General features: G+C 43.7%; 1 protein-coding gene across 1 annotated transcript; it reads right to left on the bottom strand.

Annotated features, from left to right (window-relative positions):
• On the bottom strand, window positions 1-23,324 carry lin7a (lin-7 homolog A (C. elegans)). The gene is made up of 5 exons (XM_061079374.1): window positions 23,270-23,324; window positions 11,830-11,948; window positions 5,976-6,047; window positions 340-549; window positions 1-216 (listed from the first exon to the last, which is right to left on the bottom strand). Exons 1-5 carry the CDS (start codon window positions 23,304-23,306, stop codon window positions 1-3), a joined length of 654 nt encoding a protein of 217 aa, XP_060935357.1. The 5' UTR covers window positions 23,307-23,324.
• Window positions 23,325-24,006: the final 682 nt, after the last annotated feature.

Below are 24,006 nucleotides of genomic sequence, written 5' to 3'. Positions count from 1 at the left end.
CTACGACATGTGGTTCTGCTGAGTCGCCAGGTTCTGCTGCTGCTGCTGCTGCATGAGGATCTGCTGCTGCTGGCGCCGCCGGGCCGTGCGCAGCTTCTCGAAGCGCGCCTCCATCTCCTCCAGCACCTTGGGCGTGTAGCGGACCACCAGCTTCACGCTGTCCTTCGCAGCCTTCAGCAGCTCCACCGCCTTCTCGTGGTGCTCGCCCTCCACGCTCTGCAGGGGGGGTTCAGAGAGAGGGAGGATGATTAATGTATAAGAATATTAGTTCCATTTTAAATATTGGGTGATGGAGCCTCTCCCCCTCCAGCCTGGATCCAAACGTCTGGCTCCACCTACCACGCCGTTGACGGACAGGAGCTGGTCCCCTCGCTTCAGGCCGCCGTGCCTCTCCGCCACGCCGCCGGGGATGATGCGGGAGATGTAGATGGGTGAGTTCTGCTCTTTGCCGCCCATCACGTTGAAGCCCAGCCCCTCCTCCGTCTTGGGGAGCTCCACCACCCGTGGGTGGGAGTGACCCTCGCTGGCGGCGAAGGCTGCGACCGTGGCCTGAGGAGAGAAACGATAAGACACCATCATCTCATCAGTTACTTTGGGACAGAGCTACGGGTGAGGAGGATTTGAAACGTCCTATAGTTGAGACAAATTTATTGAAGATGCACCCTTGGGTTTGGTCCCATTCACTAACATGGAGGAGGCTGTGTTTATGACCGATACTGCGACTGGGATGATTTGGCTTGACTGCTGAAGAAGGAAGCTGTTTTTTCGAGGGTTTTTGTATTTAGACTTCACATGAGAAGTTCTACACATCCCAGGAAACGCAGCCAGACGACTCTCACTCTCCCGTGTCGTCACCGGCTGGTTGATGTTTCCGGCTGCGTTTCGTCTTTTGAACTGAAACCGATCTCCTCGTTCGGAACAAAGCAGCCAGGCGCTTGTCGGCCCGGCCGGGGGGGAAAGCCGATGGCAAACGAACAGAGGCTCCGGCGTGTCCACGGATCCGCTCTGCCACATTAAGCTTTGGTGTCATGATATGTGAGGAAAATCGAGAAAATTTAGGGAGGATGATAAAGCAGGGGGGGGGGGGGGGGGGGTCTCTGCTGGAGATGTGAATCCAAACTCCCCAGAAGCAGTGGAGCGGCTCGGCACTTCCAGGCCTTTGATGGCGTCTCTCCTCCATATTCATACATCCACCATCCACATTCAATTCAGCTAAATCTGCTCGTTTGTGTCTCCTCTCCTACTCTTTGTTTCATTGCATCGTGTCGCCTCTTCCTCCCGCTTCCCTCGCCGCTCCGTCCCCTCTCCTCTTCCCCCCCCAGAGGCTCCTCAGCATGCACGCCGGAGCCTCCCTCGGCCTCACGCCACATCGACCTTCACAACTTTATCTGTGGATTCTGTGACTGGAAACACAAGCTGGCAGATGGCCCGGCGCCTCCCGAGGAGGGGGAGGGCCTTCTGAATGAAAACCTCACAACGAGATTCTTCCCCTGGTCAGACACTGTGTAAATATGACTTCACATATCCACAGTCATTTGATCATCTCCTCCCACCCCCCTTCACACGGCCCTGACACTGCATGTCTCTATTAGGATCAGCGTTAGAAGCCTCAGGCCAGGACTCACAGGCTGAATTAATTCTATTAATAGAGCAATCAAAAATAATCGAGTTGTTCAGGTGAAAAACAAACCCTGATTGTGACGAGTTTTGCCGTCTCATGAACCGAACGCTCGGACGAACAGAGGTGTCGTCCAACGTTTCACATATTTGATCATTATTGCTGCTGCGGCTTCATTTTCCAAACCACTGCACGCAGCTCTTTTCCTTTTCACACGTGTGATACTGATTAAATGCAACTGGCACCGTGACCTGGCTTCACAAAAATCTCTTAGGAGAGTAAAAACTTTTTGAAAAGACCCGGTCCTTTCGAGTTGAGAGAGCTCCCCACGGCTCAGCCAGCTCAGGCCATTAGCCGTGGGCTTAATTGCCCGGTGGATATGCAATTTTAATACAGATTTAGCAGCAGAAACTTCTCAAAGTTTGGGCCGAAGAGACAGAAAGTAGAGTGGAGTTTTAAAGCTGCTTAAATCACGTCTTCATGCTCCAGGCTTAGTCACAGTGTCTTTACGAAGGGAAATTACTCGACTTTAGTCATAAATAAAGATTAGACAATGGTGCCTACTTGACCCAAAAAAAGGGAGACATTCCCAATGCAATAACAAATGAATGATCAATAAAATGGTCTTTTTTAAGGATTTTCTCTCAGGTTCGGTCAAGCAGGTGCACCCCGGATGAAGAGTTTAAACAAAAGGTCTCATGAGACTGGTAAATTCAGCTAAATAGATCCCTGTAACCTGAGTATGAACCAGAATCACATGTTTAAGCATGCAGCCCTCATCTTTAGATTCTCGGTAATTCCTCCTTGTATTTTTAGTTAGTTCTCTCCTCTAGGGAATGATCTCTGACCTGTTAATGGATGAGTATAGAACATGGGTCTTTGTCTTTCTGCACGAGGCATGTCTTTATGAATACACCATTTCATTTACATTATATGCTTAGACACATGAAGTTATGTCCTGTCGAACCACGAGATTTGGGACGTTGTTTTGCCTTGGGTCGCAACCTCTCTACACTGCATTCCACGTTATTATGCAAATTGGATATAAGGGTTAAAAACATTCATTTTTTAGTTTTTGAATTAAACTCATGGATGGTATTGTGTCTCAGGGCTATTTGGATGATTGAAATCAATCTCAGACACCTGTGATAATTAGTTTGCCAGGTGAGCCCAATCAAAGGAAAACTACTTAAGAAGGATGTTCCACATTATTAAGCAAGCTACATGTTTCAGGCAAAATAGGGAAGAAAAAGGATCTCTCTGCTGCTGAAAAGCAGCAAATAGTGCAATTCCTTGGTCAAGGTATCACAACATTGGATATTTCCAAAAGAATTGCGCGTGATCATCGGACGGTGAAGAAATTTGTCACTGATTCACAGCACAAGCGGGTTCGTTCAGACAAAGGCAAAATAAGGAAGATTTCTGCCAAACAAATGCGTAGGGTTAGGAGGGCAGCCACTAAAATGCCATTGAATAGCAGCAAACAGGTGTTTGAAGCCGCTGGTGCCTCTGGAGTCTTGCAAACTTCAAGATGAAGGATGCTCAAGAGGTTTGCAAGTGTCCTTAAACCTGTTATTCGTTCCTCTAAACCAAGCTCACAAGCAAAAAAGGTTGCAGTGGGCTCAGGACTACATGAAGACTAAGTTCCAAACTGTTTTGTTTACGGATGAGTGCCGTGCAACCCTTGATGGTCCTGATGGATGGAGTAAAGGATGGTTGGTGAATGGCCACCATGTCCCAACAAGGCTGAGACGTCAACAAGGAGGTGGCTGAGTCATGTTTTGGGCCGGAATCATGGGGAGAGAGCTGGTCGGCCCCTTCAGGGTCCCTGACGGTGTGAAAATGACCTCGGCAAAGTACGTAGAGTTTCTGACTGACCACTTTCTTCCGTGGTAGAAAAAGAAGAACCGTGCCTTCCAAAGCAAAATCATATTCATGCATGACAATGCACCATCTTATGCTGCAAAGAATACCTCTGGGGCATTGGCTGCTATGGGCATAAAAGGAGAGAAACTCATGGTGTGGCTCCATCTTCCCCTGACCTTAACCCTATTGAGAACCTTTGGAGCATCATCAAGCAAAATATCTATGTGGGTGGAAGGCAGTTCACATCCAAGCAGGTGCTCTGGGAGGCTATTATGGCATCCTGCAAAGACATTAAAGCAGAAACTATCAAAGAACTCACAAGTTCAATGGATGCAAGAATTGTGAAGGTGATATCAAAGAAGGGTCCTATGTTGACATGTAACTTGACCTGTTAAGATGTTTTTGATTAAAACCTTTTTTTGATTTCAGTAAATATGACCTCTTAATGCTGCAAATTCAACAAATGACAATTTTTATTTCTTTACAACTTATAAAATATCTTGAAACTCAGAAACTCAGTGACTGCATAATAATTTGGAACACTGTATTTTGAGTTTTTTATTTAAAAAAAAAATACTGTTATCATTGGGAGGTTTGTTCAATAAAATTTGAATTATACTCTAACAGTTGATGACTTGAAAAATATACTGACTGGCTGTGCATTACTATTTAGGAAAATCTGAGCAAAGTGTAATCTGCATAATAATGTGGAACGCGGTGTATATAATGTGGGCTTGACTCCTGCAAAGGCAGGCTTCCATTATTGGCGTGTGGATGTCTCCGGACTTCTAGAGTCCGTCCTGATCTGTGAACTTCTTTGTAATAAAACTTTTACTGTGCAAGATAGTTCTGGTCCGCAGAATCCTTCCTTCAAACTTCACCATCATCGACACCTCTCGGCTGCCCAAAATAGACATTAAGACAAGCACAGGACAACGAACCGACAAGGGGAAGCACAGAGATTTATGTCCACACAGGGAAGGGGGGGGCTATTGAACACAGGTGGAACACATGAGGACTGGTGCAAGCAATCACAAAGACAGGAAGTGAAGAACGAAAACACACTGGGAGCAGAAACTACAAAATAAAACAGGAAACAGAACACAGAAGCAACAACACATACAAACATAAACACAAGGAAAAACATGGAACACAAGGAGGTAATAATAATTCAACTGAAAACACTTGGAAGACAAAACCATGACATTTTCCCTCTAAGATTTTGTGCATTCTGTTATATAAGAACAACATATATGTCAAAAAACGTGCACTTGTTTGATTTATGAGAGTTTATGTGATATATGTTAATGCAACGTTAATAGTTTTGTGTAATAAGAACGTAGCAATGTCCGCAGGTGTGTTTGTTCATTCTGTGCTTGCCTCTCTTTTCACTGCCCCATTTTAATTACAAGCGCAATGCATGATGGTCTATATTCCTCAGTTATTGACCATCACTTGTAAGGTACTTATCACGATGCATTATGGGAAACAATGAGTCCACACACCCCTCAGGAGACGTAATTTATCGATGTTGTACGCAAAACCTTAACATAAAGAGATTAAGTTCTTATTTAACAGGCAGTTATATATATACATTTTTAAATATTGTAATTGCAAGGAAAAGAAAAGACTGCAGATCAAACAAATGAGATATGTATTATTTATTATTATTGAGCTTTAGAGGTGTTTGTTTGAACTCAGCCGAGCTTTCATGCTCCCAATCTTTATGCTAATTTACAAACCACCTCCTGACTTTTGCTCCATTAAAGCAAAGATGCAGGTATCGATCGTCTCAGCGCCCCCCCCCCACCCCCCCAAAGGTAGGAGGTATATCAAGTATGTTCATCAACCAGGTGTTGAATTGCAGTTCACCAGGTTCTGCGTTATTAGCATAATAGACTGTGAGCGGAGCCGGCAGCAGAGAGAAGAGCTGGTCACGATTTGAAGCCACGAAAGGGCTCGAGAGGTGCTCTCATCAATCAACCCCCCATCTCATCCTCCTCTTCCTCCTCTTCACATGAAACACTGTTGTTCTTCATAAAGACCTGAAGTCTCTTGCAGGCGAGGCTCTGATTAAATGTCCTGTTTAAGTGGCCGGGTCAAGCTTATCTCTTTTGCACACGGAAATTAGATAAGTGGATTTAATTCTATACATTCAACACCTGGAAACGTCAGTGTTGTTACCACGTAACACAGTGTTTTCTACACAGCATGCAACAAGAACACCTGCGGGCAATGTTTGGCAAAAATATCAATAATCTGATAAATCTGTTAAGAGCAGTGAAAAGAGAGATTCCTCCCTTTTAGTTAAATTCCTACAGAATTATTGTTTAATTACACAGACCCATTGTTAATGACGGCCATTAGCAGAGTCGAGCTTACTTGGCTATAACGGGGAAGTGTGATTAACAGATAGTTCACAACTCATTAGTTCCACTTTTCACTCGTCACAGTGAATGATTTTAAATAATTGATGCGAGAATGTTCTTACCTTGGCGGTGGCCCTCGCTTGGTACTCTGGACAGCCATTCACTGTAATGGTTTCGTGCATGTACTGGTACACCTGGAAGAAATGAAGAGATAATATTTATTCACTTGTTCCGGCGCCAAGGCCAAACATCCCCTTTAAATCCTGCACCAAATCTGAGACGTTCCTGGTAAATCGATTGATGAAACATAAGAACCTTTGATTCTTTACTGAATTCACATTAACTAAACAAACGAAAAACCATAACCCCCAATAAAACCATATTGAAATCTACTAGATCCTGTTTTTTACACCAAATTTCACACAATCATAGATATCAGTCCCCGAAATATGATGTTTTTTAATCAAGATCCCTGATAAATCGGAGAGAAAACTCATGTCCCATCAATCCACTGACTGTCTGTTCAGTAGTTTTTGCGTAATCCTTTCGACCAACCAGTCAACCAACCAACCAAAAAATGGGGAGATATAAACATCCTTGAAAGGGCAACTGATGGGAAATCTATTTCGACAGCTCATGAAGTTGGAGGTGAAAATCGAACGGTGTTAGTCCCGACCTCATTCTGCTGTACATCCATGCAGCACCTCAGTGTGCACACATGTCTTAAGAAGAGTCTTGGACTCAGGAGACTGAGCCACACTCTGCCTCTGACTTTACAAGCAGCACAGAGAGTCATGAGAGGCAGAAACACTGTGGGCCTGAACCGGAGCCAAGACGTGCGACTGCTGTTCATCCAGTCGGGTGAAAAACAAGGTTTTCTGCCAATTCACCGAGGCAGACGGAATCAATGCCGACAGCTGACCTTTCCAGTTAAGACGTGTCTTGTGAAGACCACTTACAACCGAACTTGTTCAAAGAATAAAAGAGAAGAAGAGGAAGACAGAGACAGTTTGGAATGAGGACGTATAGTTAAGACACTGTTACGCACAGCAGAACTTTTCTGCATGAGCATTTGAAGCCATCTGTACTGCAGCTGTTAGACTTGAAAATGTCAGATATGCAACACCACCCCCTCCTTCCATGCTGTAATACAATAGGAGGAAGGAAATCTGATGATTGAGATGTACGTGCTGATTACAGAGTGTATCAGAGGAAAGGTTTTTGATGAGCTGCTGCAACACACTTGATAGAAAACGTGAATTGATTATGCAGAGATCGTAGGTTTTCAAGTAAAGCTGATCTACTTGTAAAAACAAACAACGGTTGCGGCTTCAGTTAATTGAGCAAGTCAGCAGGTCATATTTGAATCTGATACTGTGCCAAATAAAAGAACTATCATATATGACAAATACAAATTAGTTCAGCTCAGAAATGACTTTTAATCCTGTTCCAGCTTTCATAAATCCCAGAACAACATTACAAAGAGCTCGCCTCTCCAGTATCATCAGAAGGATTTGGATCCAGACCCCGAGATATTTGTACGCAGAGATCTCACTGTGGGTAAAAGAAGAAATATCCCCGAGCTTTTGCTGTGCTGCTTGCTCATGAATCTCAAAGAATAAAAACGAGCAGCCTCGGAGAGCGCGGCTCCCCGATGCAGAATGCAACGCATCTTTGTGAAATTGATAGCACTGATGGATAGTAGAAAAGCTGCCGTCCGCACACGAACAGAAACACTGAATTCCCACATGACACCTATTCCCGAGGACTGAAAAGTTTTCCTTTACCTCTGTGTGTCTGCAGAGTGGCTTCACTCATCCCTCAGTTATCCCTTTATGACCACAACTGCTAATTACCATTCTGCTACTGGCTCCACGTTTACACACATGTGACCTATAACAAAGCTTCATCTGTAGAAACAATGGCCACAAAAACAATTATGGGCCATCAGGCATTGGTCTGTGTTATGCAAATGTTGTGGTAATTGTTTTTTCCAGACATGACAGGAGTGTCACACATAGAACTGCACTGCTCATCTGGTATTTGGCATCTGGTGATTGAAGGAAAATAAAGGCCCAGCGCTGTGTCGGGAAATAATCGTTACAGAGAAGAAGAGCCTCCTCGGTTTGTGTGAGTGATGGATGTGTTTGACAGCTGACGGGCTTAATGAACGACCATCGAGGGAAAAGGGCGGTCATCGCCTCACGAGTGATTGAGCGTCCCTGAAGAATTTTCTTTAATTTAGTAATGGAATAGAGAGCCTGATCGAGATGGATTTTAAGAAGAAATGTATTTGAGATACCAAAGAAGTGTCTGTAACATAAGAAATTGACCTCAATGCAATGATTTAATATAATTATGATAGAGAAACATAGTTAAGGCTGATATTTATGTGTGAATCTGGATGTAGTGAATTTTAACGTGGATCCATAAGGGGATTGTTGGGCCTTGGCAGGTGGGTGCAAGTCAAGTTTATAGTTTAACCATAAACTTTATTATAAATAACTACAAATACAAAACACAACAATAAAACAAGTAGAACTTGGGCCAAGAAACAACATATTAAACTTTGGGACGGATCCAGACAAATGGGGGGGGGGGGGATACAGGAATTTCCCAGGAAACAATTCTGATTGGTGTGTTTGTCAATAGGATTACGAACAAACTACTTAAAGGGTTAAACCTGGCTGAAGGATGCACGTGCCAAGAAAGAACACATTAAATGTTGGCGTGCATACGGACAAAGGAGCAGATTATTTAACGTGAGAACAACAAAGTATTATTGACTCAGAAGTATTACACAATAGTTATTACAGTATCGCTCCTCATGTTTAACCTGAGTGCTTTGCCCTGGATAGCGGAGCCACAACATGGAACAAACACAGCTCTTGTCAGTCTTCTCTCATCGAGGCTGCACTTTGCTCTAAGAAAGGCCACTTGACCTGCAGGCATCTTTTTTAAATCCCCCCCTTTTTTCTTCTTTCCCCCAGACGACCTGACCGTGTGAAAAGGAAAACAAGAATTTAATATTGAGGTTGCACGTGCCGACTTGGGAGTCAGAGGGAATCAGCACGGCATCACACAAATCCTCCGCCCCGCGTTGGCTTTTGCCTTTTATAAAACATGTCTTTTATGCTGATTGAAAATCTCCACCGAAGCGTAAAATCTGCTGCAGCGTACGAGCGGCGATCGGCCCGGCTCTCTTTGCCTCCTGCGTGTGAGAGGGACTCTCTAAACCCAACACACTGCGAATTCCCACTCTCCATCATTTCCAGCTGGTTAGCCCCTTCCAGTCGCTTCGCCTTCTGTCCTTCCTTCCCCATTTGCAAGGCTGATTGACCCTGACAACTATTTCAGGCTGATGCGATGAGACTAACGCGGACACGCAGGATTCTCTCACCCTCCCACTCTCGCCCGCTGATGAACGTGGCGGAGAGAAATACAACCAGCTCATCAAACCCTGTCCCTTTGTCATTTAGCCCAGCCCTGCTGAACAGGCTCTTTCTCCCCGACGTCCATTCTTCACATTGACAGCCAGCCTGTCATCCCTAACGAGGCTGATTCATGTTCGCAGAATTCTATTGACGTAAAGTGGGGGTTCAGGTTTGGAGCCGGACGTTCAATCTGCTTCTCGTGCTGTGTTCGTCTTTTCAGATTCTGAAGTGTTTTACATCACGGAGAGGAAGGCGTCATTTCAGAGATTTCACAAAGATATCTGCGCTAGAAAGAAAATGAATGTTCAAAGAAGTGAGTTTTTACCGAATGACCAACAACTGACAGGTGAATTTACAGTTTAACCTGTTTTAACAACTCAACACTGACGGATGACGCGCAGGAGGGAGACGTGAGTCATGAAGTCAAAATGAAATAGTATTTAATTAAAAAGGAAGAAGTAAAGAATTGAGGGCTGAGTCCCAATATTCTCCTGAAAGTATCCAGAGGGGTCAGAGTCCGAGTCTTTCCTGCAAATCCCACAGTAAAATGAAGATCCATATAAACTATTGATTCCTAACTGAATCCACGTGATCTCAGCTGGACGTAAGTGGTAGTTACAGGTTTGTAGACGTGTTTGTTTCTCTACAGTGGCTCAAAGAAGCAAAGAAGCCTTGTGCATATCAGGCCATTAAGAACCGCTCTCCGTGCGAGTCTCCCTTCCACTCTCCAGTCCGTCTCGTAATTGTTCCCGACGCAGACGGAGCATCTGAGGGCGCAGCTGTTGAGAGCTGTGATATTCCACCACAGCGTAATAACAGTGATATTCTACAGTATTGCAGCGGCCAGCACTTACAGCAGGTCCTCCACGCAGCTGGCTCAGCACCGCAGAGAGCGGCGCACAAAACTATAATCGACGGCCTCGCTGCGGCCCACTAATCCCACAGCCTATCTGATGGTTTCCCTGGTGACTGAGCTTTCTGGGTGAAGTGGTCTGGATCTCTGGATCTCTGCTTCGAGGCGAAGGGCAGCAGGAGAAGCTCGTTGTCACTGAGATCAGTTTCACCTACAGGGGGACAGGATGTGCCAGGCTTCCCTGGACCTGCCAGAGCGGAGCTGGACCTCATGAGAGGAGGAGACTGGTCCTGTCTTCCTCTCTGTCACATGATGTCAGCGGTCTCCTGTAGTGTAAAGATTCCAGAAACATTTCCTTTATGGACCAGATATTGCAGCAGCTGGACCAGTAATCCGGGACATGATCAATAATACACAAAACGTACGGCAGTGAAGCCTCTCCCTTTAATCTACAGCGCGACTCCCTCTGGTAAGTAAAGTGTTGCATCTCTGTGACAAACTGATTAAGTCGGCTAATTGTTTGCTTTCATTCCCGGGACAAATTACATGTTCACTTTGTTTACAATTAACTTGCAGCGCGGAGGCCGGGGTGGAATCTGTCATCGTTTCCCCCTGCTCCTCAGATCCGGTTTTCTTAAGTAAAGCACAACACTGGGCCAAAGTATATCTCAACAGACACGGACGCTGAATATGTAAGATCTCTGTTGTACTGGGTCCTGCTGATGAATGGGCGTCGGGATGATGGATCGGCGGGTGACTGTTAATGTGCGTGTGAGTGAGAGCGTTCCGGCGAGGGGAGAAAAACAAGGGCTCTCGTTTACGATGCACACTTTATCCCGTCCTGTAAAATGTGATTAAAACCAATCTAACAGCGATTTGCTTAATTAAAATTCAGCGTAACGAGCTTATCAAACTTTCAATTTAATGAAATGCTCGTAATGTTTTCTGGCACTGTGATCATTTTCAAAAGATCTTTATGAGTTTCTCGAATTTCGCCGTGCATCTGAGTTTCGGTGTCGGGCTCCAGCAGCAATAAGGCTGAGCAATAAACTCTGACATTTTGATCATGTGGAGGTCATTTGCTGATTTATGTCACACAACATGGACTTAAATGCTCTCTGGTGTCGTGGATATTGCTGCGATTCCTCCAAACGCAACAGCATCATCAGGGAGAGTTGACCTTTGAACTTTGGAGAAGTCATGAAATAACTACAATGGTTTTCCTTGTTGCATCATCACTGAAAAGTGCAGCCTGAACCGCACTCTAATCCAAACAACTACATTTATGCCATCCACGCTATTTGCGGGTAGTGTATAACCATGAAGAATGAGAAAATCTGAATTTAGAGAACTTTCCTCTTGGTGTTAAACTGCTCACTCATTAGATGTCATGATAAATGCAGCACACCATCACTCTCATGGTGCCTACTGGTTTGTTTCCTTACAAATAAAGCTCTTAAATGAGGAACAGAAATCCAATGCAATGCACAAAAACTAGAAACAAAGTTAGTGAAAATAAAAAAAAACTAATTTCCCAGGGTGGCACAGAGAAAAGAGTCCCTGGTGAGCTCTGTACTTTCACTACACAAACTCAAATATAATTCCTGTATAGAAAACAAGGTCAAAAATTCCCACAGGACAAAAAAAAGGGAGAATCAAAAGACATGCGCTGTGCCGGCGGTGACTCACCTCTCTGATGGCCGTGCAGAACTCGCTCTGAAGCACCTTCTTCAGCGACTGGAGCTTGTGACCGGGGACGTCGCCCGACTCCTGCAGCTTCTCCAGCAGCTCGATGGCTCTGGCAACATCTGGTGGGGACAAAACACGGCCATGAATACGTGAATCGCACCGAAAAGGGACGGAGAGCTCCTTTTCAATTAACAGCAGAGGAACGTGCCGGCGCTCATCAACGGGGAGGATAATGGAAATAGACTCAAGGCCAGAAGTGGGAAGGAGAGATAGAATACCAATCCAACCCGGGGATCTTTTGCGTCGGCTCAGCTCTGTGCACGACAATAAAGAAGCGAGGGAATAAGTCAGACACTCATTTGTTGGAAGGTTAACTCTCCCTGGCACGAGGACGCACCGGCGGGCATTATAAAGCATTTACACTAAACCGTAAGCTTTAAGTTAGAGGCCGCGACTCTGGGGTTCAGCTGAGCCCCCCCACCCCTCCCCTCTAATTAGCCTGCGCTCGAGGAGTCCGCCGGCGTGCCTGATTAATTTCGTGCCCTGTGAAAACTGACTTGGTGAATAGAAGTAAATAATGAAGGGAGAGGGAAGTGATTGTTCCTTCAGCCTGAAATAGATTAGTTTGGTTTTGTTATAACATGAACCACGACAACAGAAGGGATTTTTCATAGATGAAACCCGTTCATTATTCACTTATTAATCAACTGTTTGGAGGATGAAATGTTGCTTGTTTTGGCAGAATACTGATGTTTCATTTCAATTATATGGTATTAAACTCGTAAAAACACACTGATATTGAATATTTGAAGTTTTTAAATGAGTCATAAGATGCTTATTCTATTATTCAGGTTTTTTTGTGAATGTAAAACCGGTTCTTTTAGCTCTAAACAGAAAGTCTCCACCCTGTCGTCCTACTTCCAGTGTCTCTTCTCACAGGACACAGCGATAAACACAAATTCTACTCGGAGACATGACACTCAGACACACACACTGATATTGAATTCTGGGAATATGGAGTGACTCAATAAAGCCGACAGCAGACAGAGGAGATCTGAGACCTGAGGGACACGAGAGAGACGAAGAAGCCGTCTGGAACTGAGACAGTGTGAATACTGCATCGGGGCCGTAAAGAGGAAGATGTGAAAAACACTAAAGATTGTAAACCTTTATCGCTTCTTTCTTTTACGATTCGACAAAAAGACAATGGGCACTGAGAAATCCAATGCAGACGTTTCTACTTCCATAATAATAGAAGTACTAGAACTGAGGGCTGTATTGACACTGCAAGTTCATTCCCCATCGAGAACAAGTCCAGTGAGAGTTGTATTGGCAGGTGAGGCCGTCAGTCATTCATCCAACAACCGTTCACATCAGGACAGTCACAAGGACCCATGATCTACAGCGCTTATCCTTAAAGGGTCGAGGGAGCCGATCCCAGCTAGCGTTAGACAAGTGCACGCCGGACAGGTCGCCAATCTATCGCAGGACCAAGAGACAAACAACCCACTCACCCTCAGTCAATTTAATGTCTCCAATTAAACCTGCATGTCTGTGGAGTGTGGCAGGAAGCCGATGTGCCCACGAGCAGTGTTCTATAACTTAATAATCACATTTACACTAATAATACTCGCAGACTTAGAATAATGATTCATTCATTTAATTTGGAAAGGCTAAAATTACGTGTGACACAATTTATCCAGCTGACTAATTGAGCTAAACTTAGAAATATAATTTGGTTTAAAACAGTCTCCCACTGGATCTATGTAATATTCCAGCTGAGTCACATTGAAGCCAGGATCCTGTAAAGCTACAGATATGATTATGCTATGAAGAAGATATAAGATGCTTGTGTCAGGCAGAAGAATAACATCAGGATACGAGAGCATCCAGTGCAGGTTGGTGCATTTAATGAGGCTCCATCTGACTTGTGTTGGCAGCTTATAGTTATTAATGAGCGGGTTTTTCCCAACAACCTTTCCTCTCTCTCCAGGTGCGTCTGCCTGGTTTTTCTGTTTGTGCGTGACAGCGTTGAAAAATGACAGAAGAGAAAGTTCTCAGTCCCAAAACAAGCCAGTTTTCAGAGGAGCTGTTTCTTCTGTGGTTTGAAACTTGAATTTGCAGCGTCACAAGATAAATTTTGTTTCTGTTGCACAAACAAAAGTCTGATTGGAAAACTCCAAAAAGGAACCTCTGGTGCAAATGAGCCTGAAACTATGTAGACAGATTTATTTGTCATTCAAATAGGATTTTATTAAAGCCAGTTTGTTGAGGAAATACGACAAAATGTCTTAATTAGGTTTTGTTCTGTTTTGTTTTTTATTTTGTGAGCTACTTTCAATGGTATAAAATGAATTGTGACTTAGGATGTGAGGGGCCTGCAGCTATTTAAATTATTTATTAATTAAATGGAATTAAATTGATTTGCTTTGTTAATGAATGTCTTTTGAAAGAGAAAATTAAATAAGATGATTCTTCTTTCTGCTCCTCTTCATTCACGATTTGGGATTTTGTGTTTGCATTTTTGTGTTAAATTTAGCCAAAGTCAAAGTGACCTTCAGTGAAAGCTGTGTCCAGTGAAACCATTATCTATTCACTGGTTCACTCAAGTACTTTGATCTGATATCCATCCATAAGGGAATTAAAAAGGATGATATTACTATTTCCAATCCCCATGAATAGGTCCTTCCTTTTTCTTTACCTGTGTGCCAGAACAAGAAAACCCACGGATTTTGAATAGCTGGTAATGAGCTGGTTCTCTCCCAAGCAGCGAGGGCGTCTCTGCGGTTTACGAGCGTTTCTTTCTCATTAAGTGAAGGTCAAGGGCCACAGAGGAGAGAACTTCTCTTTCTTCACATTCTCATTAGCAGCATTTTCTTTATCCAGATCAAGGACTTCTGCTCGGCACTCGGATCGTAACTTCAAAGATCGGTGTTGCAGGTTTTTTTTCCTGCAGAAGTGATGCCTGCCCATTTCCTGATCCGATCTTTTTTCGTTTGAACGGGGCTAAAAACCTGAATTTCCCGGAGATTTACATCAAGGAGTGTTTCGACTAAGAAATTGACGGCTATTGTAATAACTGAAAACGTATATCAGGTTCCTGTAGAGTGAACAGCACAGGGATTAGAAGACAGTGTAATTGCAGGCGTCCACACGCAAATGAATGGTAACGAGTGGGAACACTGTGGCTCTCCGCTTCTAACAGGTAATGAAATGTCTTCTGGTGCATGGAATTTTTTCCTCGTGTCTTTAGCTCTGGACCCCGCGGCTCAAACAAGACTTTTAAGCAAACGCGAGGCCAGAAAATGTCCCATTTATCTACATGCTTAACGTAGAGAGTGGGCCCTCGCCTGAGCCGTGACCGATCATGTGGAGATGAGGAACTGAAAGGTGATTGTGTTCCGTGACGCTGCAGCCGAGATGACTGCAGGGGAAATAACTCCGGAGTCAGATGTGCAGATAAATGACGTGTTACATTAGTTAATAGTCTAGCGGAGGGATGGAGGGAGGGAGGGGGGGGAGGGGGGGACGCCTGAATGACCTGGTGCACTCTGATAGCATTGACAGAACACAAGCACACTGATATAAACCTTCGTCTGAGGAGAGACAGAACAAATGAGGTGAAGTTCAAGATAACGCCACACGGAGCCTGTTAAAATGCACTGGGCCTATGAATAGCTTCAGCTGGAGGGGGACACAGGAAACGGGATCCCACCCTTCATTAACCAAATTCTGCTGAGTGATAATAAGACGCACAAAGCCACATTCTGCAAAATCTCAGAAAAAATACAACAATAACAGAACAATATTATACAGATAGCTTTACTGGTGTTTACAACGACGATGCAGTTCCCAGAATTCACTTCCTGCTCCGTTCTTATCAGTCATAAACGAAAACACTTTCAGCAGCAGTTCCACTTTGTCCGAGGAAACACATCCATGCTCTTTCTTTTCATCATGGCTGTTCATAGATAGATAGATAGATAGATAGATAGATAGATGGATGGATGGATGGATGGATGGATGGATGGATGGATGGATGGATGGATGGATGGATGGATGGATAGATAGATAGATAGATAGATAGATAGATAGATAGATAGATAGATAGATAGATAGATAGATAGATAGATAGATAGATAGATAGATAGATAGATAGATAGATAGATAGATAGATAGATAGATAGATAGATAGATAGATAGATAGATAGATAGATAGATAGATAGATGGACAGATGGATAGATGGATAGATAGATATATGGACAGATGGATAGATAGATAGATAGATAGATAGATAGATAGATAGATAGATAGATAGATAGATAGATAGATAGATAGATAGATAGATAGATGGATGGATGGATGGATGGATGGATGGATGGATGGATGGATGGATGGAAGGATGGATGGATGGATAGATAGATAGATGGATGGATGGATGGATGGATGGATGGATGGATGGATGGATGGATGGATGGATGGATGGATGGATGGATGGATGGATGGATGGATGGATGGATGGATGGATAGATAGATAGATAGATAGATAGATAGATAGATAGATAGATAGATAGATAGATAGATAGATAGATAGATAGATAGATAGATAGATAGATAGATAGATAGATAGATAGATAGATAGATAGATAGATAGATAGATAGATAGATAGATAGATAGATAGATCGACAGATGGACAGATGGATAGATGGATAGATAGATATATGGACAGATGGATAGATAGATAGATAGATAGATAGATAGATAGATAGATAGATAGATAGATAGATAGATAGATAGATAGATAGATAGATAGATAGATAGATAGATAGATAGATAGATAGATAGATAGATAGATAGATAGATAGATAGATAGATAGATAGATAGATATATGGACAGATGGACAGATGGATAGATAGATAGATAGATAGATAGATAGATAGATAGATAGATAGATAGATAGATAGATAGATAGATAGATAGATAGATAGATAGATAGATAGATAGATAGATAGATAGATAGATAGATAGATAGATAGATAGATAGATAGACCCTTCATCAGTTTCCTCCACACGTCTGTGATGTCTCTTTGAACTGCCCTTTTTTGATTTCCCACCCTCCAGACTTGACCTTTCTGTCCTGACAGCCTGCGTGTTACCCGCCTCCTGTGTTTCGGACGCTGCTTTGACCCAACCTGTTTTTCTCTGAGTTATGCAATTGAGTCTTTCCTCGGTCAAACTAAGCTGTTTCATGAGTGAAATATTTGAACCCTTGTGCCAGAGCTTCACTTCCTGACCTAATTACTCCTTCACTGAGAACGCAGTAGTGGGAAATTAGCTTTTGCCCTATGGGGCTTTATTGCATTGTATTGACTTTAATCTCGACCCAGAGACCCACAGCTTTGGGCCCTGGGGGATTGCAGATGTGTGCAACATCTGTGCAGGGTTTTACATCTGCTTCGGTGATCCAGGCGTGATATACCAACGACCAATAAGCTAGAATGTGAAAAGGGACAAGTGCCAAATTTAGCACATGTCTGACGCAAACAGACAATTAGGTCATCTTGCTGGATAGTTTGACAGATTGTTCTCCACAGAGAGAGGGGAAGGGAATTTTAGGTTTTTCTTAAAACAATGTTTGAAAAGTATCTTTCTCTCTCATCATCTGCCAGAGGAAGCTCAGAAACCACAGGATGGAGATATCACGATAAGCAGAGAAGGTTGATATCTTTGTTTACATTCGATCTGGTTAGTTTAGTTTCACATTTTAATTTAGGGAGCGGACTAAAGACTTTAGTTTGACGTACGTCTTCTCATCGGCTGCGTCTACATATACTTGACATTGATTTGTTTATAGACAAGCTAGCTTATAGGTTGGGGGGGTTGTATCTGCAAATTTAATCTTCTTTTCCAGCTCAAAAACCATTATAAACTATTTAAAAATCCGTTATCCTGTTATTTTGGTTCAGACTAAACTGAAAAGTCTGAAGGTTAAGACCAAACCAGGAAAACCTATGTGTGCGTTACAACAGGATACAGTGACGGTGTGACGCTCTGCTGCCGTATCCAGCAGAATGTGACACCGGCAGAGATACTGTCAGCAATTAATTTCCCTCTGCTGTGTTAAGGGTGAGGGTTTTCTCATTAGTGATTAATTAGTTAGATGAAACTTTGTTTTTTAATTAAGCGACTGTCAAGACTTTCTCCGAAAACCAAGTTTCCACGGTGTGTTGATGATAGATTCTCAGTATTTCAGGAGGCTCATTAATGAATCTCTGAAAGAACAGAAAAAAAACCACGTTAAACGCAGCATTAAAGTCCCTAAAAAACATTCCGCTCTTTTCCCAGTTAACGGTGCCCAACAGATTGTAATGCTGGCTCTTCCCCTTCACTTTTATATTCTCACACCAGCAGCTCCATGGATTCCACCGCCTCAAAGAGAATTTAAATACGAGTGAAGAGGCTGTTTCATTTCCCCAAAAAGAAAATGAAATATTCCTTTTGTTTCTCACTTCACACAGAAAGATGCTGAGTGTGTTGTTGTCACGTCCCCTGAGGAACACTGCAGGTCTTAAGGTGCCTTCATTGTGTTTGCAGATAAACTGAGAAGTAATTGAAAAGTTTCCCGAGGCTGGTGAGTGATGAGGTTCGCCGGCAGCTCCTTCTCGTTGTTGTCTAATATCAACTTCCATTTCCTTCCTCCAGCGTTCGTCACCTGAATTCCAAACACACAACGTGCTCGTCTCCCCCAAGCTGGAGATATGACCTCGTAACATCAATTTGAAGGCAAACAGAAACACGGCAACTTGCAAAATGTTCCGTGTTAATGAAGCTGAATGACTTGGATTTGTATTAAACAATTACTTATGTTTTTACTATGCAAAGAGCATAATCAAGAACAGAAGGGGATTGACAGGAAAACAGCACAAACCTGTCAGTCCTCTAGCATATGAACACCATATTTATATAAATCAGAAAATTACTTAGCAATGTATTGAGGAATAAGAAGAATACAATGGCCAGACATCAACCTTAAATATAACAAGGGTATAATCATCACTGTGGTGAGAATCTCCGAGACAACAAAAGGTTGACAATGACTAATTTCTAATTGCGACAAAAGGGTGAAACATTCTGGGCCAGATTTAAGCTAAAAACACATATTTTTCGCACTGACTCAGGCATAAACACACCTGAACAAAATGCAAAAATGAACTGAAAGCAAAAAATTCCCTTGTGTTTCTCTCAGCAGAGGCTTAAGTGTGGTTTCTTAGATAAGAAATGAGACTGGCAGTCAACAGAGCACATTCCTCCACTGAGGCCAATCAAGCTGCAGTCCCCTAAATATGACGTTTTAAAAATCAGGATTAATGAATTACTCCTTAAGAAACCAGGTTAAAGGAAGTGATATGTAAACATTCCTGGATCTGTCGGCTGATCTGGATCATTAATAAAATAAGGACAATAAAGTAAATTGTGGAAGGAACAAAAATATACAGATGGACTATAACAGGGTTTGATCTCCCACAAACAGTCGATCACTGGTGTGCAGTGGTTTTACAGGAGATAAATTATACCTCCTACTTGATGTTACCAGCTTTAGCAATCCTGATGACATACGATGTATTACACAATTTAATCAGAGCCACTCTCATCATCTCACGCACAAAGCAAAGATCTTCAGAGTTCCTCGTCGTCCATCAGCTTTACAAGAATAATCAAATAATCCAAAAAAGAGGCAATCTGTAAATTGTTGTTGTCTGTGTGGCACAACACCCTGGAAACTCATTTCCCCCAGGCTTCTCTAACATCGGACTCGCTGCCTGGAAAAGGTCATCATCATCATCGGCTGATTAGAAGAGCGGCACCGGGCTGAGCAAACCTACAGTGACACTTAGTGAAGGCTTCAGCGCTCGATGAGGCTCCACAACACTGTTGCAGGGATGCACTAGGCGACTCTCCATCTTTCTGCCATTATTAGTCAATTTATAACAGTGGCAGAGCTCAAATCAATTCATTTTTCAGTGCTCAAAAGTGTCATTTTGAACAAACTGCAGCGATGTAAACAAACACGTCCTTTTCTTGATTGAATATCTGCAGCCTGAAGTTCCTCTTTTCAAACTCTGACTTTGATTATTGATTGAAATGCCACTTTCCGACTCAGCAGATGAAGGTAAAGGCCCAGACGACCTTCCTCTGTGTCGGCTCGTACCTTTGTACCTGGAGAGACGCTTTGTGGATGTCACGCACGCTGGAATAAATTGTCCTGAAAGGGCCTTGCCATCTGCCACCACCACTTCGACCTGGATGTCCTTGGTGCCCCTTGCCTCTGACTCCGGCCATAAAAAGTGAAATAATCACACTATGAACGAGTAAAATGAGACAACAGGCTTTTACCAAACAAGTCATGTCCCCAAGCCAAGAGAATTAGCTCTAAATTGCCGAACTGCCTCTATCCCCTTGAAGCACAGAAAGTAAATCAGTCCTTGAGGGCTAATGGCTCCTGCAGGAGCCTGTGGTGCAAACCGAGAGGGAAAAACATCTGACTCTTAACATCTTCTTCATCCTGTCCAATTAGTGGACAGTTTCCCTGCAAGACAATCAGCTTGCAAGCCTGTATGTCTGCATTTTGTGGAGGTGGGGTGAAATATCCACCTGCTATGAGTAATGTAAGCTTGTCAGCAAACTTCTAATCCTTCAAATCGCCGGTGTGACTGAGCATGTGATGGGAGTAAGGTCTCTCCAGTAGAAAACCAGGACTGGGACCATAGGGTGCAGCAGTCAGTCAGTCTATTAAATCAGGAGGATATAAGTTGTATAAAAAACAACTGCACAAACCTATAGCCACGGAAAACCCAAGGTATCATACTGCTGGAGTTTGATGTTTTAACCTTACTAGCTGCATGGGGGCGCAAAGCGTGTCCACCACTTTCAATCCAAACTGAAATATCTCAACAGGTAAACTACTGGATGAAATATTTCACAGACATTTCAGGTTTCCCCAAAGGACGAAGCCCCGAGACGCTGGTGACCTTCTAAATTTTCCACCTAGCGTCGTCATGACCTGGATATTTGACATAGTTTCGACATTTATGTAAAGTCCAACAATAAATGTGTGTTCAAGTCCAGCATTATACTTGCTAAACATAAGCGTGTTAGACTATTCATGTTGCATTGGCATTTAGCTCAAAACAATGCAGTAGCCTATTGTTAGCATGACTGTGGACTCAACTTGTGTTATTCCCAAGCAGGATCACACAAAAACTACACAACTGATTTCCTCGAAATTTGGCGGAAGGGTTTAGCTACGGAAGAATTCATGCATTTCTCTTTATTGTCTTTAACATGGCGAGATACAACTTGTTACAACCTGCACACAAACTCAGTTTTTTTAGCACAATAGTGTCCAACTTTTCTTTCTCATTACCCGTGAAGACGTTTTTCACAAAATAATTAGATCAACCTCAGCTGCGACACAATCTCAACGACCTTTACACTCATTGTTTCCCATTAGAGATCTTGTCATCATCTCTAGGACATTCATATTGTGTTTGACTTCCAGATCCACACAGAATGCAGACTGCTTTTTTTTTTATCATATATACAGAGAGGTTCAGATCCATTGTCCTTGGCACTGGTGCTTTCTTATCATCGTCATTTCCCGCCCGACAATAACAGGAAGAAACAGTGATGTCACATCTTTTCATCCTGCTGTGACCCGACAAGACAAGTGGGAGCTGTGAAAATGAAAATCTCTGTCTGTTTCCTCCCTCTGTGTGTTTGTGTGTGTGTGTGTGTGTGTGTGTGTGTGTGTGTGTGTGTGTGTGTGTGTTTGACAAACTCAGGCACCGGAGCCGCTCCCAACACGAGATGAAAAACTAGCTTTTCATTAGCAGTTACCCTGGGGCAGCGGAGAGAGGGATCCTGTGACGCTGCCTCTCCCTCTGTGTGAAACTATCATTACTAACTCCTCGAAGCCATTACAGCTGCCAGCCGCTGACTGGTCAGATTCATGCCACGGCACGTGAATATGGATCTGCTGCAAACAGGCGGAGGTCACGTCTGAGTCACTGCCAAAGCCAGCGACTAGGATCAAATACAACTTTTACAGACAAGGACATTTCTCATAGTCGAGCATTTAACATCGTCAGAACACCTTAGTCCCTGTGTTTAATTCTATCTGCTGTCTGTTGGATTGGGGAATTGGTCTAATCTGTTTGCCTGCTGCAGCCGTATTCATTATATCAACTCGTGCAAATGCAACAGATTGTGCATCAGTAAAGCTCGACTGCCCAGGAGCAATAAACTTTAGTGCAGAACAAATTGCAATTGAGCGAGCGGACAAAAACTAAATCGAACTCCTCATTTCAGAAAATGATCAATTGTGGGTAATTGTGACACCTGTCAAATTACCTCCTGCACCATGCTCCCACCAGATTTGGTGTATTTATAGTGTCTTCTTGTGGCTTGTGCAGCTCGATGCCAGCTTGACTTGGCACAGAGGAAGCAGCGATGCTTTATCCTTTTCTTTATATTTGACAGAATCCATTTCCTATATGCAAGGCTTGTGCAATATTATGTTTCACCGGCGGATATGCATTTGATCTCCATGTTTAGACTGGGGAATCTTTTCAGTTGCAATCTAAAAATAGACACTTTTATCCAGAAAGTATGGGGATTTAAAGTGCTTCTCATGGGTGTGTGTGTGTATAGGACGCTTTGTATAAAAAAGAGAATCTGCTGGCAGTGTTCTTCAGGGACTTCTCTGAAACGTACTGAGGGATTAAAGCTGCTTGCACATGGTGACATTATTAATTACGTGAGGATCCATGCTGGAGACACATGAGGTCAGAGGACACCCAAATAATGCGTGTCAGTCACATGGGCTACAATTGCGTGACCAGAGTGAGCTCAACGCAACACAACAGGCTGCCGTCTGCAGAAATCACCACAGCCTTTAATTGCAGATTCTTGCAAGTTGCATGTGCACAACAGCAAGACCACAACACGCCCGTGTTCGTGTGCAGTGCACCTGTCTAATGCAAACACGAAAGTTGCCTCCAAAGTAGATTTCCATGCCTGTCAGGGGCGTTTTGTTTACACGTGAGGAGAAAGAAGCGACGCACTATAATGGAATAATACCACCGAGGCGGTTACATAATGAAGAAGGGAATAAAAGATGAGTAGATAACGGATGAATGATGTTGATTTAATCCGAGCATCCAGAGGCTTTACAGAGGAAACCAGTTCTCTGCTTCTGCAAAAAATAAAATACGCGCACGCACCCGACTGACTGGTTTTTTATTTGGCTCAGATCGCCTCGGAAATAACGAAACGTTGTGGGAAAGATCCGAGCAGCGAAACCGTCGTGCGTGTTCCCAAGTTTTCTACATGACGAGCACAGGGAAATTAAACATGAAGAAAATGTGCTCCGTCTTACCTCGATCCAGGGTGAGCGGTTGGACCACTGTCGCCATGACTGCTGTTTACTGGAGACTGGAGAGAGAGGCTACAGCATCACAGAGAGAGGGAGGGAGGGAGAGAGGGAGAGAGAGAGAGGCACTACAGCATCACAGAGAGAGGGAGGGAGGGAGAAAGAGAGAAAGAGAGAGAGAGAGGGAGGGAGAGAGGGTGGGAGGGAGAGAGGGTGGGAGGTAGAGAGAGAGGCACTACAGCATCACAGAGAGGGAGGGAGGGAGGGAGAGAGAGAGAGGCACTACAACATCACAGAGAGAGGAAGGGAGGGAGAGAGGGAGAGAGAGAGAGAGAAAGAGAGAGAGAGAGGCACTACCGTCTCACAGAGAAGGAGGGAGAGAGAGAGAGTGAGAGAGAGGCACTACAGCCTTACAGAGAGGGAGGGAGGGAGAGAGAGAGAGAGAGAGAGAGAAGGGGAGAGAGAGAGAGGCACTACAGCATCACTGAGAAAGGGAGGGAGAGAGAGAGAGAGAGAGAGAGAGAGAGAGAGAGGATGAGGAGAGAGAGGCTACAGCATCACAGAGAGAGGATTGGAAAGAGAGAGAGAGAGGGAGGGAGGGAGAGAGGGAGAGGCTACAGCATCACAGAGAGAGAGAGCGGCAGAGTGGGGGGAGAGAGGGAGAGAGAGAGATTACAGCATCACAGAGAGATGGAGAGTGAGGGGGGAGAGAGAGAGAGAGAGGCACTACAGCATCACAGAGA

This window comes from Limanda limanda, chromosome 1, assembly GCF_963576545.1.
Source record: "Limanda limanda chromosome 1, fLimLim1.1, whole genome shotgun sequence".
NCBI classification, from domain to species: Eukaryota; Metazoa; Chordata; class Actinopteri; order Pleuronectiformes; family Pleuronectidae; genus Limanda; species Limanda limanda.
The sequence above is the reverse complement of the archived record's forward strand: the minus strand, read 5'-3'. Positions and strand labels throughout refer to the sequence as shown.

Bases quoted from the DNA above. Each gene is read 5' to 3' on its own strand.
- lin7a (XM_061079374.1), bottom strand. From the start codon at position 23,306: ATGGCGACAGTGGTCCAACCGCTCACCCTGGATCGAG. The intron at 11,949-23,269 runs GTAAGACGGAGC...TGTCCCCACCAG, and splicing joins ACCGCTCACCCTGGATCGAG to ATGTTGCCAGAGCCATCGAG. The intron at 217-339 runs GTAGGTGGAGCC...CCCCCCCTGCAG, and splicing joins TCCTGTCCGTCAACGGCGTG to AGCGTGGAGGGCGAGCACCA.